Below are 18,023 nucleotides of genomic sequence, written 5' to 3'. Positions count from 1 at the left end.
ATCAACAACACAATGCTTTTATTTATTTTAATGCATCTTTTACAAGGACGAGTGAAGCTAACAGTCGATAGATGGCTCGAATAGTGAAACTGAATGATTCTTTTTGATTGTCGAATGACATCTGCGTGATCGTTCAATGTCAATACAAAGTGAATGAGCCAGGCGTTAAACTGAATGAACACTTGGTGAAACTGGCCGGGAAAACCTACAACACACTTGAAAATGGAAAAATACTTGACTTTCTGACTAAAACAGAATGCTCACGTTGATGTAGTGGTTTTCTCTCATCTTTGACACCTGCCAGCGCTGGTGTTCCAATCCTGCTACGGCCACGTGGATTAGAGATATTTTTCCCAGCCCCACCGATATTCATCGTTCTCTGGGTTTTTCTTCAACTTCAAAATCTAAAAGTTCCTTTTTCTTTTGAGTCATAATTATTTGTATCCCGAGGAAAAACGTATACGTTACTTGGGGTGCATATTTAGTGGGTGCCAATATATTAATTAAACAATAATTTAAATGGTTTGTGTGGCTAACTTTGTCAAAACAGAAATACAAATTGACAGACTTTTGTCTAGAAATAATAATATAACATGGGCAGTATTTTTGCTGGTGAAATATGAATAAGGATTGTATTTATTTATAAGGAACCAAGACCTGGCTTATCGATAAATATAAACGTGATAATTAAATGCGACGTCACCGTATTGCTCACCTATGGGCCTTATTCACGAGTCGGCCATATTGGATTGAGAGTGAGGTAAAATCGTGATTTTTGGAACTTGTGTAGAGAAATGAGACCAAGTTAAGTTCTCATTAATTCCAGTCCGACTTCCGTGAATAATTTGTAATTAAACATTCATTGGTGTTTAAAGTCAGCTTTAAAAACAAATGACGGTAAAGAAGGCTGCATTGTGCCTGCATAAATAGTCTGGCGCCATCCCATTCAACAGTTAACAATTAATGAAATACATTCAGGGAACTCGACAAAAATGGCCAACTCGTGAATAAGGACCATCAGCGGTATACAACTGTACTGCCAAACCCACCATGGCGACGAAGCAATGAATTCACCGATGTAATTTGTTAAGAAGATTGCAATCACGGAGTATGTTGATGTAGGCCTATATTGCTGCCACTGAAGCTAACACAGAATTGAGGGGCCTGGTGCATGGAACCAAAGGTCTTTATAAAGAAAGGATACGCTTGGCTACTCGCGTTGTGTATAAGTGCAGCTGCCAATAAAGTAATTAAAGCAAATCTAGCCCACTACACATACACCAAATTTCTGACTAGTCTAGTCTACATGAAAAAAATTATACCCACTGGCTTAATCCATCACTAAACCTTGACTATCCACCATATTAACCTTTGCCCTACTCTTTTCCCTGCCTTTCTTCTCAACCTTGCCGGTTCTTGGCTTTCTGTTCTCTCTCACTGACGTCAATGATGGCCATGTCCTGAGCGGCGGTGACCAGATGAAGCAGAGTGATAGCTAACTTGGCGAGAGAGACTGGTGCCGAGATGAGGAGGATCAGACGAAAGATGCCGACAGACACAACGGGAACTGCATACAAAAAGAAACAAAACAAAACACACAGAGGAGATGGAAATCTATTCTTAATGGAATTAATAAGTTGGTGCATCAGATGACAGCTGGATAAAGTCATTTGCTTATTAGAGGACAGCTGTTGTTATCTTGATTTTTTTTTCAGGTGTGCCCAACAGGTAATCAAACTACAGTCAAACCTGTACAGAAAGACCGCTCAAGGGAAACAATAAAAGCGGTCTTTATAGACAGGTGGTCTCTCTATACAGGTTGGAAATATTTGCCCTCCCTTTGGCTTCCCTAACTTAATGCGGGGGGTCATTACAGTCTAAACCTGCCTTATCCAAACGTACATGTATGTTCTTCTTTCTTTTAGTTATTTGTTTAAAACATAACTATTTCTTAAAAAAAAAATAATGAAATTAAAAGTCATAAATGTGAATGATTTCAAAAAGTGTTTATTATTTTATGTTAAAATTATGTGAGAATCAGCTGTACTGGAGCAGCAATAACTGCACAACCACAAGTAAAAGTAGGGTCCTACAACGAAGGGGAAGTTTCTCTTTCCGAGATTCTCAACGATCACACGATCAACTTAAGTTATGACCTCCATTTTCATTTGAAGTGAAAGCTAACTTCAATAATTCCTTCCAGGATTCGGGCTTGAAGAATTTGGAGCCATATTCTTTCTTTTTCAAAAGCAATATTGGAACAAACTCGCTTTATAAATGACAGGGCAGATGTAATCTACGCGATGTTGTGTAAACACAATGTGCAAAATTGCACATGCTAGCAAACTTGCTGAAAAGCTCAAAGGTCGATCAAGAGCACAAACAAATTTAAATCTTTTTTTCACGATTTAAAAATAAAGTTGATCAATAAACTTGACAACAAAAATACTTGAGTATGTTGTGTGTTTTTGTTTTTCAGAAAATATGTAAACAAATTTTAATTTAATTTATTTTAATGATAACAAAAGTATGTGAGTGGACGAGACTGATACCGACAGGTCACAAGTCATGCACATGCCTAGTGCATTTTGTTTGCTCAGCTATCCAAGCTGCTGCACTGACAATAGGGGCATTGTTGATGGACCACAGACCCAGATAAAGCTTGAAAATGTTCTGGAAATCCTGTGGTTGAGTTACTAATCCTCTGAAGTGGTTTATGTGGCTCTTGCTTTTTCTTTTGAGTAAGGAATCAACCATTGTACAGAAACAAGTGGGCATTTTGTGGTCGCTGTTCATGGCTTGCGGTCGTTCTGTACAGACTTTAGCATTCCTACGGAAGCAAAATGTGTGGTCGCTGGTCGCGTGAAGCAGGTGGTCTTTCTATACAGGACTTAAGTAACGGGATTTGTCAGCGGGGGACTTTTAAATGGTCGTTACGGACAGGTGGTCTTTCTGTACAGTGGGTCGCTAAGGCAGGTTTGACTGTATAATGAGGCAGATATTGAGGCTCCGTGCAAGAAATATAGCATATTTTCTTATGTTAAGTATTGAAACATTTTAAGGCCCTGATACAGAAAGTGTACATTGTGCCACCAAGGTTTGCATATTTTAGTGAAGGGTAAAAAAGGTTGATGATACAGTATAGACCAATCCAGTAAGCCCCTCCCCCTGCGCACGTGGGCAAATTAACACGTGCTCCTCTCCAATGCCACACTGCATTTTCCTGCCGCGCGCATCATACGCGCGTGCACGCATGTCGGACTTTTGTGCACGCATGTCGGACATAAATCATGGCTGTGATTGGTCAGAATACCATGGGGCGGTGCTTACTGGATTGGTCCATTGTAGTAGCTGCACTGTATTGCACTTACAGATTATTTAAATCCATGCACAGGGTGCGTAAAAAAACGAAACACAAAATAATGTCGGGACCATTGTCTTAATGAAGTTCTGCATGTAGCACTTTCAAAAGTGTTCTTTCAGCAAAACGAAAACAAATCACACAGGGAAGTGTGTGAATTTTGGGATTGCTGAAAGAACGCACACTTTTGTGATCCATGGACATAACTTTAAAACGGTGGTTGTATTTAAAATTCCGTAACTTGAAAAGTACATAAGTGATTTGAATGATTCTTATACTAAAAAAAAGCTTATGAATTGGCCTTTCATATGCTAGATTTTGAAAGTGCTATGCAGAGCTTCACTAAAAACCATGTCCAGACATTTGGGTTTTGTATTTATTTTTTTTTTACTCACCCTGTATATAATGTGATGTAGCATTTCAACACTATAGATTAAACACAGCTGTGCAACACCTTCGGAAGGTTAGCATCATTGTTCCAACTATATGTAGGCCCCCTACTTACTCAGAGGTCCCTCAGAGAAATACAGCAGATACAGCATGATGTAGAACAGCTCATTTCCATAAACCAAAACGTCCAGCACCGGCTAGGAAGACAAAGGCGAGGGGAAAAGTAAAATGAGAAAAACCTACTTATAAAAATTCAGGCATCATTATCAAAATTGCAGAGCTGTGAATATAGGTTCATTAACTTGAATGAAAACTGAAAAGGGGTACACCATATTTTAGTCCTGTACGTGTCAGCTTTAAACTGTCCGGTCTATGACTGACTATACCACAACAAGCAGCCTGACCACTGTGAGTTTTTATTTTCCTTAAAAACATACACAAAACCCAGGTTATTGGTCCTATTACAGGCCATATATACAGGGTACATTCAAAAGACAAAAATCTGTTTGCAGAGGAACAGGATCAACTATACATACTACAGCAGAGAATACAATAAAGTGCTCACAAACAAAATACACAGCTAGCAATACAAAAGGAACGTTAAAAAGATATCAGGGCATAATTGCAGCACCTCCGTATCTATACCAACAATTAGGTACTCAAGGCGCTGGTAATTATGTTTTTTTGTAAAGACAGATAAATGAAGGTTATGAGAAATGTGAGACTCATTATGAAGCACCTTTATAAATGGTATGCAAGGTGCTGAGGCGCATATTGCAGTGCACCTCATATTTAGTTCTAGAACAGAAAATACAACTTTGCACAGAACAAAACTTACTTTTGAGGTGTAGTAGATGCGTAGGATGGGGTTGCCAGACATGTCAACCAGTTTATGATTGGAAATTCCCTTCAAGATGGAACTATGAACAAAACATGCCAACTCGAAATTAATATGAACCATTTATACAGAAACAAATCAGTCATACAAAACCATGTCAGAATTATTGTGTGGCAATATGAGTGTCAATCATAGCACAGGATGAAAGATGTCTCTGTCAATTTTACTAAGAATGAAATAATCACTACAAAAGGCACTCTGCCTTTTAATAGGGGAGTCAGGTCGACACAGTGGTATTTTCCTCGTCTCCCGGCACTTCTTTCAACCAGGTTCGAATCCAATCCTGGCAAAGTGATTCGAGGTTTAGTTTCTTACTGAATTCTAGGGTTTTCCTTCCACTTCCGGTTGCAATGCAGTTCTGAGGAATTCCTGTTTCATACTGTAACCAGACAGTACAAGTTCAAATAAGGAGATAATAGTGCGCTCGAACAGTTTTAAGCGCATGGTTTAAAAATGGCTTCAAAAATACCTTTTCGGGCAAGAAGCGAGAACATGTCAAAACGTGTCAAATTTCCGAGGATTTTGTTCAACCATTTTACTTCGTGATTGGTGAAGCAAGCGTCTGGCAATGTCTATGGTATGTGCCTCTTGCGCATTGACGCGCGCACGGCATGTACTACACATAGATATATAACTTAAGTTCTATACCATAGATATAGAACTTAAGTTCTATTTTTTATGGTACTATGCACGATGTGGCGCGGCGCAGATCACAGTGTTTTACCGGCGGTTTAAAAACCACCCACGTGACAGGCTCTTGACCAATAGGAATGGGTGAAATGTCTAAGATATTTATGAATAACATTTACAACTTGTTGACCCTTCATGAAGCAGTGCGCATCGACCAATACATCACAGCTTTAGGTCAGGTGCACTGAGAAAATAATGTACACAAACCAAAGTGGGCGCGGGTTTAGGGCCAAATTCAGAGTGGTATGTTACCTATGGAAAAAGAGCCAATGGCCTGCCATGTCAATTGTCATAATGAGCTGGAACCAGAACATGTAGTCAGGGTACAAGACCGACAAGGTCACTAGGAGACACATGGTTGCGCATCGGTCTGTCAACATGTCAAGCATTTCTCCAAACTTGGTCTCTGTATTCAACGAGATAAAGACATCCATTAAATTTCTTTGATATTGTAGCGGAACATTTGATATTGACAAGCTAGGCTCAGTCGCCATAGTTTAGTTCGTTAATAAGCCGGCCTCAGGTCGACCTTGCGACGACACAGATCAGTCGGCGACTGACTTTTCAGGATCAAGCTGCGTCTGAGCTGCGACCGTCGGGAACATTTCAGTCGCCGATTTTTTGCGACCTGCGTGTAACTGCGACGAAATTAAGACGATCGGAATAAGTCGGCGCTCACAAAAATCAACAGTCACAAGAGTAGAAAAAATTCAACTTCTACGACGACGTCGCGATCGCACGCGTGAGCGCTAGCGCATCAAGATCATCCTTTTCCAATTATGTAGCCAATCAGCACACTTCACCGGCGCTCCGCGTTCCGCGCAACATCACGCAGTACGCGCGCGTCAATCATCATATAAGGAGATTGTTTACTACTACTCGCGAGAGGATATTCCATACCATAGCTAGAGGGGTGTTTAAAAACACAATGAAGTAAAACTGTTCAATGGGAATACAAGTACATGTACAATTAAGACCGTATCAGGGGAATGCGCGCTGATAATGGCTCGAGCCGAACCGGTGTAGCGTGAATTTACGTTTCTATGAAATTCGGACTCATTGGTAATACCGCGCATGCGTAAGTATGGTAATTAGGAAAGTGACCGGTCACGTGAGAGGGATTAACCAATAATAGGGAAAAGGGATCCGATTTTCATAGGAGTCGGATTTTCATGTGACACCGGAACCGACCAAGCACATAATTATTCCCTTATTGTCAAGGAAGCCACATGACTGTCTATGCTGTGGAATCGTGGTGGATCGTCGCGTCCCGGTGACATGAGCATGGTTGAGATTATTTTGCGTCGGGATGCCGCTTGTTTCAAGAGAATCACACGATTTCTCAGTTTCGTAACCTGAGTATTTTTTTTCTGCTTGATGCTGACGGTTCCGTCGTGGCGCAAGCAAATCGCAGGTCGACCTGAAGCCGGCTTTAGAATAACGTCAACGCAGCTTGTGAAATATTGGCCAATAAAATCTGAGACAAACAAAACATAGTGTAAAAAAACTCCATAGGGTTGTCTAAGGGGCGTGGCTAACTCGCAAACGGCGATAGGTCAGTGCACCTCTTTCTGTTCACAAGAGCTGCTGGCGCATAGCACTGACATTTTCCCACTCAGAGACCGTGATTCAAGAACCATGTCAGTCTCTCAGGAAGAGTCTGGACGTTAGTTCCGGTGAGTGGGAGACCCGATTGGAAACGTGGAAGCAGTTCACGGATCCTACCAATTTCCTTTTAAAAATCACGACTATAGATGTTTTAAAAGGTGATTTGAAGAGGCTTATTTACTCAGACTAGGTTTACCCTTCATATAATTTAACAACTACTGTAAACACTCTCAAAACGCTGGTTAAAATCAAAGATCTTATAGCGCCGAAGGCGCAAGATGGGGAACTCCATAGAAATTGCGAAATCGCCATGGGCGCCATTCGAGCAAGCAAACCATTGTGCAAGCCATTGTTTGCACAATGGTTTGCTTACTCGAAGCAAACCATTGTGCAAACAATGGTTTTCACAATGGTTTGCTTACTGGAATGGCGTCCATGACGATTTCGCAATTTCTATGGAGTTCCCCATCTTGCGCCTTCGGCGCTTGAAGATCTTTGGTTAAAATGTTGTTGGTTAAAGAGGTTGGTTAAAATTTTAACCAACGTTGTGTAAAATTGTCCAATATTGCCCAACGTTTGCCCAACGTTGGTTATTTTTCTTTTAACCAACCGTTGGGCTGTTCACCTGTTAAGCAACAGTTGGGTAAAAGTTGTCTTTTTACCCAATACTGGTTAATTTACTCGATTTTAACCATCGTTGGGTAAATTGACTACTTTTAACCAACTGTTGCTTAACAGGTGAACAGCCCAACGGTTGGTTAAAAAAAATTAACCAACGTTGGGCAAACGTTGGGCAATATTGGACAATTTTACACAACGTTGGTTAAAATTTCAACCAACTTTTTAAACCTACAAAATTTTAACCAGCGTTTTGAGAGTGTACGCAGCCCTTCTCCAAGAACTAATGATAAATATTTCACAAGAATAGTTAGGAGGGACTCGAACCCACAACCTCCCACTTGCTAGAGCGGACGTATGTTACTACCAATTCACGAACACGCTTGCTCAGGTCACATGTATAATAGTCTCAATCCCGTTTAGTCGGGCGGACATCCCGTATCTTCTTACATTGCAATGTCTAGTTCCCTGACCTATTTACTTAAGATCCAATGGTTGAGTCTGAAGTAGTGAATGGTAACTCATAGCAACCGATGAAAACTGGTGTGGAAATGAATACATGTCTTCACAGGCCATGTCATCAGCTGACGCAATCCCGCCCACACCTGTATAGCAGCAGGTACCTCCTTCTATCAATGGCTTCCATTTTGGAAAACCTTTTCAGGAAAGGGCGGGGGGACCACTTGAGGAAGAGGGTGTAATGTAGGAGTGGTAAACTGACCTTGGTTCAAGGTCCTTGCTGCAATGCCATCAAATTCATCCAATAAATAACTCAGCAGATAACACCAAGTGGCCGTGACGTAGTCAGTCCGCATGTAATAGAAGGATATCAGCGCCAGTACAATACGACCATATCCTAAAACAAAAAGGAAACGTGTTTTATTTTATTTTTGTCGTTTTATTTTAGTTAAATCCACCATTGTACTGAACTTTTCAGTATAATGGTGCATGGGTGTTTAACACATCCGTTCAGTAGGCGTTTTGGTGAAGATAATCCCTTCTCATAGTGTCTAAATAGATGGACATAGGCCCTCTTTGCTCAAGAAAACAATTTCAAGCCAAAAAAAGTGTGTAGCTACAGGGTGAGTAAAAAAAAAAAGCGGAACCCAAACACCAAAATTTTTATTTCATATTTAAAAAAAATATGTAGCACAAAAAATAATAATGACTGGAAAGCCAATTTCATAAGTTGCTTTTAGATGCAAAAAGTACTGAAATTGGTCAATCTGTTCAAACAATATCACCATTTAAACGCAATGACCCTAAAACCTGTCTCATTAAAAAAAATGCGATTTCAAGAATCGTCATGACAATTGTCTTCAAACATCACCAGTGATAGAATCTCTGTTTAAACGTTAACAATTTTCAACAAAGTCCTTTTGTAGGCCCGTCTTAAAAAAAGGAGATTTAATAAATCATATTTGTCTAACCAGGGTTGTCAATAAAGTTATTGTGTACTACAGTTGGTGACAGTTGTTGAAACAAGTATCCTGTGTCATTTTCTTTGTTGTTCCAAACATTCAAAACACACAATAAATTGCTTTTTTTTTGGGACGACACAGGTTTTAGGGTCATTGCGTTTAAATGGTGATATTATTTGAACGGAATGTGCAATTTTAGTAATTTTTCATAGCTTATAAAAATGAGCGTTCCCAGTAATTATTATTTTTGGTATAGCTATAAAATCGCCTTGCACATGATGTATTCAGAAACCAAATTAATAATAATTGGGTAAATACTATATAAACAAAAATATGATATTTAAAGTTCTTCCCCTAATAAGTCCTTAGATTACCTCAAGTTGGTAGTTACCCTCCAATTAAAATAAGAATACAAAACGGAGGGGGGGGGGGGAATGGTTGCTCCACCGCTTGATTCGCCTGTAGTTCCGCCCCTGGGCGTTGTTATTCCCCCCTCTATTAATTACTATTTATTTTCTTTTTATATTGAGAACAACAAAGTTCCCGCTTCCCTTAAACAAACCTACAACATTACCTTTTCCATAGCAACTTACATCCAGTAGTTCCCACTTAGCCCAAGCTCTGTAGTACGGCAACTTTGAACAGCCCTTATATATAATGAATTTATATCACAATTGCCCGAAATTCCCACTTTGCCCAGGTTCTGTAGTAGAGCCATGTGGGAATATTATCAATGGGTACTTTGAACACAGCCTTTATCTGTAGCAAATTACATCACAATGCCCGTAATTCCCATTTTAATTTGCCCGGGTAAGGTAGTAGCGCAATGTGGCAATATTACCCATGGGAAAATTCCACACCCCTTACCTATCAAAAGTACATCAAATTAACAACATTCCCATTTGCCCAGGTTCAGTAGTAGCCCAACGTAGGAATAGTAATTTCAAATCCCCTTAGCTACAGCAATTACATTAACATTTACGGAATATAACCAATTGGTAGTTTTAACACCCCTTATGAATAGCAAATTAAATCAAAATTGCCCGTAATTCCCACTAAACCCAGTTTCGGTAATAGCGCAATGTGTGAATATTACCCCTGTGTCATTTCAACACCCCATACCTATAGAAAAGTACATCCCCACCGTAGTAGCGCAGTGTGTGAATATTACGCATGGGTAATTTTAACACCAAGTTTTCTATGGAAAAATTTAATCAACATTTCCTGAAATTTCCACTTTGCCCAGGTTCGGTAGTAGCGCAATGTGCATGGAATCTTACTCATGTGTCAATTTAACACCCACCTATCAAAAAGTACATCCGAATTGACCTAAATTACCACTTTGCTCAAGCTCAGTAGTATTACGATGCAGGAATATTACCAATGGGTATAAGTTTAGCCCCCCTTAATCTATAGCAATTACATCTAATTTGACGCAAATATTGGAATTCCCACTTTGCCCGCGACACAAGCATTACATTCACTGTGTGGACTTGTCCACATAAACCAGGTAGCAGCGACGCTGTGTGGACTTGCCCACGTCCACACAAGGTTTCCCCCTCTCTAGAAAACAGGTTTAGAGGCATTTTGGGTTAGATTTATCTGTTGCAAAATGAAGAGAAACACTAAAGGGAATCATAGAAAAAAAAGTGGGTTGAAAGAGTTTTCACAGTTTGAGTAAGATGAGTTTTTCACAAGTTTTTTCTTAACAGCACGAAAACAAAGGAATGTCCAAACTAGGTATGTAAAACAAACATGGGTGTGTGAGCTTGTTTATGGTGTAACTTAAGGAAACACACGTGCAACATCATCGGTGAATCGAGAACAGGAACCAAATCGAGGACGACCTTGATTAGAAAATGTGTACAAAACCGATGAGAGCTATTGCGAAAAAAGTTGAAGTACAAACAAAGAAAGGGAAGAGAAACAAAAGAAAATCCTCGATTTACACCATAAACAAACGTTCATGGGTGAGTTTGTCTAACAAAAGATGTAAACAAAAGATGTCCACATAATGCAGGTTGTGTTGACGTTATGTGGACTAAGCCGTGTCCACATAACGTTTCGCCCTCTCTAGAAAACAGGTTTAGAGGCATTTTCGGGTTAGGGTTATCAGTAGCAGAATGAAGAGAAACATTCAAAATTGAGGTCGAAAGATTTTTTACAGTTTAAGTAAAGTTATTTTTTTGTACCGAGTATTCTTACCTACACGAAAACAAAGGAATGTCCACACAGCGTTGTAAAACAAACATGTATGTGTGTGTGTGTGTGTGTGTGTGTGTGTGGGGGGGGGGGGTGTTGCTTTTGTGCGAGAACTTTTCCTGTAAATGTATTGTTTTCAAGTCCCTACATCGATTCTTGTATTGGAGCTGGAACTAGTCTACAGTATGTGAATTGAATTACTTTCAGTTCTCAAATAAATCAAAAGCTCTGAAGTAAGGCCTTATTCCATTATTAAACGTTGACCCGCATTTTTCGGTCGATGTCTCACTCAAAGTGAATAACTTAATTGCCAGACAAATAGCCACTTCAGTCCGAACTCTGTTTTTCTGTGTGAAACGGGTGAAAACAAGGCCACCTTGCCGACATCCTATAAAATTATGTGGAGGCCAAATAATACCATCCTGCAAACAGGTCTGCCAATTTGTCATGTAAGGCATACACATTTCAAGTGAAAGAGGTCGAGTGTTTTAATGCCTAATATGCCTACTTACTCAGCTGAGGCTTTATTTCTCAAATTCAAATTCGCCGCCAAACGTGGCCACTCGAGATAAGCCTCAACATTATCCCAGACAGACACCTAACTGTAAAGGTTTCCAAAAGAATTTGCGATAAAAATGTTCATAATATTATGCTACTTCGGTATTTTCTCCGTGCGCGTCTCCTAGTTCACGTGACCTTTTAGCGCATCCTTGCTCAGCAAAAGATTCTGTCTCTACGCAGTGATATCTCGGCTGTATTTTGAGATTTGTTCAGACCTGCATACTCTTGATGAGTCCCTCTTTGCTTTTATTACATTTGTAACACCTTTTACATTGCTCATTGCTGACTTGAGTTTATTGGTTCGATAACGTTTGCCTTAAATTGTTCGAAGCTTGCTTTGCCACTTCCTACGCATGTGCTACTTTCTGGAGAGGAAAAAAGAAACGAAAATGGAACTGCTGGGTTTTTTTTCAACATGCTGTCTTTTTAGACATTACACTGTTACAATTATAATAAATGAAATATGTTTGAATAAACCTCCCGCTACTTACTCATATGCATTTATCTTTGTACGCAGTTGGCTAAATGTAAAATATAAGAAACATTTTCAGACCAAATTCAAGGCCAAATGTAATACCTTTTTTTCGTTCATCAATTTTGCTTCATCCGGAAGAATTGTATGCAAGTATTTTCTAATTAACCGAGCAGGGGAAAAGTGGCTTCGATTTTTATTTAAGCTGCACAGAAAAATGATGATCAACATGTCATCTTTCATTTTCTTTTCATTTTTTTGGTCGGTTGACGATTGACTTTTCGATATATTCTCACCCAAAGAAGACGACCACTTTTTTCCCAAAAGCGGAAAAGTAGCCATCTTGAACAACGCTCCCTCCACAGCATGGCAAAACAGCGCCACTTTGGAGCCCAATCGGGTTCATTGCCATATCTCTTCAATTCCCCATTTGTATCGCTCTCGGAATTCTCCAATATAAAATAGTTTGAGGGTATAACTTTTATTTGTGAGCTCGGCGGAAGGATTTAGGCCTTTTTACCGGTGTGCACCCTCAAGAGTTCGATAACCGCGCTTTTGCGGGATGTACGCATGCGGAGAAACAAACATTCCTCGCTAAAGCGTGAAATACGCTTACAGTTAACACGGAATTTTCTGCTACAGGAAGCAGGGATTGTTCGCTAACTGTACGCAGAAATGGAGAGACAAGAAAGTGGGCCCAGCATTCAGGCAGACTATACAATTCCCAACAATTGGATACCGATACCCATCTGCTGAAATACTCCACTTTCTACACAACCGATTGCGTGGTTGGATCAAGCAAAATAATTATACATATTGATTGGGCAATGTCTATCCAAATAACCTAACTAAAAATGTACCCAACGTACGTTGGTCGTTTTGTTTTATTACCCAACTTATTAGTTGAACAAACATGCATCAATAATTCGCATATGGAGTTTACCCATACTATTTTGCCCAGCTCTTTTAACGGTGTAGTGGTACCACATGTAGGCCTATTTTCTTGATAAATGTTGTTGAACAATTAATTAACTTACCTATCATGTTAGGCACAAACAAAAATATGTTTTCAGCCATTTTTCACAGCCTTTCCAGAGAATTTCAAAGAAACGCTTTCCTCATTTGATGAAAAATGCACTAGTGTTTGGATGACGCGTGCCTTTCAGAGGATCTTGGTGCAAGAACAGATTGGGATGAAATTCCTCTTTTACGGCCGGTCCGTGGCAAGCGAGGTTGCTGGTAGTGTGTTGTGTCTTTACGAAAACACCAAATATTTTAATTTAACCTAATCAATACAAAAGACCTCATTTACATATAAATTGAGTGGCGTTTTAACATGATCAGGCCAAGGGCGGATCCAGAACACAATTTTCTTTGGGGGGCCAAAAAGAATTGTGGTCCCCCCAAAAAGTGGGTCCAAAAAATTACGGCGTGGGGTTCGGGGCCCGCTTAAGGGCCCCGAAATTTTGTTGGATTCTAGATGCTCTGTGGTGCGATCTGAGGCAATTTCTGACCACTTTAACCAATGTTTTTTTGAGGAAAAGATGGTGGTGTACTCATTGCCTGCCTTTATTGCGATGTCAAAAAAAAAAAATGGTTTCGTTTTGGGGGGGCCATGGCCCCCTTTGGCCCCCCCCTGGATCCGCCCTTGGATCAGGCACCTGTCTATTGCATTTGTACACGTTTTCATCATGCATGGCGTTTTGTACACGCATTTGTACACGTTTTCATCATGCATGGCGTTTTGGGCACTTACGTTAATCTCATGGCCTTCATATTAATTAGCACACACACGTGGACCAGTACCAGCAAAATGTGTGCCAAACACTTCTCTAGCCAAATAATAAGCAGAATTATTTATTAATTCATGTCTTTTAATCATTAATCATAAATCAACAACAACCAAAAGACATGGAGGAAACTTAGAACATCATGAACATGAAAGACGAATCAAAAGAAACAGTCTAAATGTCAATGAAGCAAGGAACTAGAAATTAATGTAGAAGTAAGAGACAAATTGACAAATTAAATAATTAACAATTTAACATAACAAGAAAAGCATAACAAGAAAAGCATAAACCAGGGAATAACGATTGCTTGGCTAGGTCAAGGGAATATTGATGAGTGGGATGGGCGATGTGAAAAAATACCTTAATCTTGAGAATCAATCCAAACGGGGCTGTATTTTGAGTAGAAGATTACGAAGGATGAGACCAGTGCTGTTTTTGACAGGTGAGTGGTGAGTTGCCGTATTTCGGTTTTTGTCATCAGATTGAATAGGGAGCAGATTTGTGTTTTATTGTTTTTGTCTATGAAGCCTCTACTTCCTATTTCCAAGGCGATGAGTTTGGAGTTGAAACCTATCTTACGCAAATCTCGTGTTAGGTTAACATTTTTGCATTTTGTAGTCATGGCTTTTAGTTATGTTAGTTTCGAATGGTACCGTTAGTTCAACTATGGTGATGTCTTGGTTATGTTGTCGTTATGACAATGTCTGGCTTAAGTGTGGTTGGTAGTATGGATGGCGGGGTGGTATTGCCGCCAGGAACGTGTTTACCATCGAGATCGGCAAAGAGTTTGCGGTAAGAGCAGCTGTTGTACATTTTGTCTAGGGATTTACAGATTTCCAGTAAAACATTGTTGTGGCGATAGGTGTAGCGGCCTTGATTGAGCTAAATAATAAGCAGAATAAATAGATCGGAATGACTTCCAATAGCAATGATTGTCTGCTTTAAGTCAGGTGGCATAATCGTCGGAATCAATATTTTGGGAAGGGTGCCTAATTGGCATAAATCGTTAATACCTGCCGTGTAATTATTTTTTCCTATATTTGGGTATATTTATATTTCTTGAAAGGTATAGTTTGGGGATTCTACTTACATATTCCTACCTAAATAACGTTTTTTTTTTTAAAGCATATCAGAGACTGGATGATTACGAGGACATAATTAAGGTAAAAAATGGCTACCATTATACCCTAACATTGTGCGCATTTACCTCTTCCTCGGATACCATCAAGTAGTTTTTCCAAAAGTGAGGACATATGTTGTATTGCACCTTAGACTGCACAAACTTTGGTTAAAAAACTCAAGATTGATCCAGGTTCTTGACTAAAAAACATCCAATATATATTGGGATTTTTATTTGTTATTAAACTAAAACGCAATACATTTTAATTGGGGTGGAAAACACCCAATCTATATTCATTGAACAAAAAACTATGTCTGGATCCCTCAATGATTGGTGTATATTTAAGAATAATTTTAATATTTAAGACTTTATATTATTGCAGTGACTACATTGCAAAACTGTTGATAATTTGCACAGCACAAATATTTTATCAGACATGGTGTGACTAACTCATACAATAGTTGCTTGCTGCCCAACGGCCTCTTATAGGCACTGGGCCCGCAGCCGCTAGCGCGCCCTCTTTGGACTCTGCCGCTATAGTAATTTGCGTCACAAAGCATCCTTCTTAGCATGAACGTCCTCGTTCATAATAGCTAAAGACCTGAGATTCAAAAAAAATGTACTTAAAAAATCCATATTAGGCATTTTTTTAGTAAAATTCTTTTGAATCTCAGGTCTTTAGCCCCCCCCCCCCAAACAAGTCTCCGGTTTCTGGTATGCGCGCACGTCGCCGTAGCCATGCTCGTCGGCAAAATAAAAAAAAAAATTTTTCAATGAAAGATGATGTCTCAAACTGCCAAACTCACTGCTTTGACTGGAATCCTGCTGCTGCACAATTTGTAACGTGTTTTTAGATGGGGTTATGATCGCGAATAAGCTTTATGTGGCCTCTCTGGACTCCCATATATTTGCACGAAGTTTAGTCGGGCACCATTTGCAGTCATCAGCCGACATTTGCAGCAAAACAAACAGGCCAAAGAAAAATAAGCCGTGTCGCCGCACCACTTTTTGGGCAAGCTCCATACCAGAAACCGGAGACTTATTTTTTTGGCCTAAGGTCCATTGTCAGACAATAGGTATCGCTATACGCTTTCCACGGGACCGCCAATCGCGAGAATCAGGGCTTTTGCCAAAATTATATTTAAAATGTGAAAAAGGGACTGGTTTCGTGATTTTTTTCCGATTGCCAAATTATCGGGGGGGGGGGGGACTGGGGCGACGATGTTTTAATGAGGCGCGTGTGCCACACCCACCCCGGGCCCTCACGCACCCCCGTAGCTACGCAGCTGCAAGGCAGATAAAAAAATTAACTCGTTTATATGTAATTTTGCATTAGAGTATATTTCCAGTGATCAAGCGAACATATTTTTAATGCTCTCAATGTCTGCAATTAGTTTACTAGTTTGGGGTAAGTTTGGGGTAAGCTCACTATGGTTTTACGCATTTGCTATGTGTTGGTACATAGATGTGTAATGACACCTTTTTCCACACAAATTTGTTTGAAGAAAAAATCAATGACTAATCCAGGTTCTTGACTTCAAATGAAATAAATGAAGGCATATTTGTATTTTTGGAAAAGTTTAACTCGATTTTTTTGTTCATTGGAATAAGATGAAAAATACTTTCAATTTTCTTGAAGTACACTTAACGTCTGGATCCATCAATGATTGGTGTTTTTTTCCAGGATGTCCTAGTATGTCCCGCCCACATCATCAGCCTAGTTCCGCCCCTCTGGTTGATAAACATACATCTGATTAATTTGCGTCTCAAAGCAAATGAGCACTGGCCTTCTCTAGCATGTATGTCAGCCAAATAAGCAGAATAAATGGATTGGAATGACTTCCAATAGCCATTTGTGTCTGCTTACTCTTCAAAGGGCTGATATAAATATGTATGCCCTAGAGGTACTATTAATATGTACAAAATGCCAAGACTAATTTCAGGAATTGTAGCTCACTTTAGAACAAATAAAAGCCTGATCAACACAGGGAAATCATATTGATTGAGGCATAACTTCAAAACAAACTTTGATTCATGAAAATACACATGTACTTGTAGATATCATACCGAATATATCTTATTACACTTTCAATCTCATTGCCCATGTATTCCCGTACACAATTTAAGTCTACAGTGATATTCCATGCCAACATCCCTTAACCAAACACGATACAGTTTATTACAACCCTCTACACACTGCCTGACACCTTATTTACCAAAGGCAGCAAAAACAGTAACCAAGACAACATCATAGCACAGCCATTGCAATCTATATTGATCCCATTGTGATGTGACAATCTTGTCAATTAAGAGCAAGTAGAAGCTGAAGTTTAATATCACTAGTGAAGCAATTAATAGCGTGGTAGATTGTGTGATGCCTCATTTGTATCGGGACATTTGAAGATCTACCGTCGTTAGCTGTTTGAAGATTGACTGAAAATCTGGTAAAAGTTACAAATTTCTATCTTGAAAGACCAGACGGTAAAGAGTTCTCATTTTGGTGAATGCTCGTAACCTTATATTTATTGTGACATTCAACTAATACAGCATTTCCTTGGAACATAGATTTATGCAAGTGAAGGATTTGATCGGAGTCGACCAGAGAAACAGAATGGAAACCGAAAGAGGGCTGTTGGGCTCTAAATCAAAGATTCTTCAAGTTGGTTTTCTACTTATTTTGGCATTGTTTTTGATTGAAAGCTGTGAACAGAAACGTCACTATGACCAACAAACATTCATTGCTGCAGACAATCGTGCACTTCAGACTTCTACATTTAGACAGGAAAAGGTCAAGTCTGTTGTCCGCTGTGTTAGCTACTGTCATGCTGATAACAACTGCCGATCTGTGAATTATCATCAAACAGATCAACTTTGTCAAATGAACAATTTGAC

General features: G+C 39.5%; 1 protein-coding gene across 1 annotated transcript; it reads right to left on the bottom strand.

Moving 5' to 3' along the window:
• Window positions 1-1,316: 1,316 nt before the first annotated feature.
• LOC119730984 (CDP-diacylglycerol--inositol 3-phosphatidyltransferase-like) lies at window positions 1,317-13,468 on the bottom strand. Its single transcript, XM_038204064.1, has 6 exons — window positions 13,259-13,468; window positions 8,287-8,421; window positions 5,592-5,745; window positions 4,590-4,671; window positions 3,867-3,948; window positions 1,317-1,567 (listed from the first exon to the last, which is right to left on the bottom strand). Exons 1-6 carry the CDS (start codon window positions 13,296-13,298, stop codon window positions 1,401-1,403), a joined length of 660 nt encoding a protein of 219 aa, XP_038059992.1. The 5' UTR covers window positions 13,299-13,468; the 3' UTR covers window positions 1,317-1,400.
• Between the last annotated feature and the right edge of the window lie 4,555 nt (window positions 13,469-18,023).

This window comes from Patiria miniata, unplaced genomic scaffold (assembly GCF_015706575.1).
Source record: "Patiria miniata isolate m_02_andy unplaced genomic scaffold, ASM1570657v1 HiC_scaffold_22, whole genome shotgun sequence".
NCBI classification, from domain to species: Eukaryota; Metazoa; Echinodermata; class Asteroidea; order Valvatida; family Asterinidae; genus Patiria; species Patiria miniata.
This window is presented reverse-complemented; position numbering and strand designations above follow the sequence as displayed.

What these genes read in the sequence shown, in the direction of transcription:
- LOC119730984 (XM_038204064.1), bottom strand. Translation starts at nt 13,298, where the DNA reads ATGGCTGAAAACATATTTTTGTTTGTGCCTAACATGATAG. An exon ending in AGCAAGGACCTTGAACCAAG is followed by an intron (nt 5,746 to 8,286) that starts GTCAGTTTACCA and finishes CGTTGAATACAG; the next exon opens with AGACCAAGTTTGGAGAAATG. An exon ending in GCATCTACTACACCTCAAAA is followed by an intron (nt 3,949 to 4,589) that starts GTAAGTTTTGTT and finishes TTGTCTTCCTAG; the next exon opens with CCGGTGCTGGACGTTTTGGT.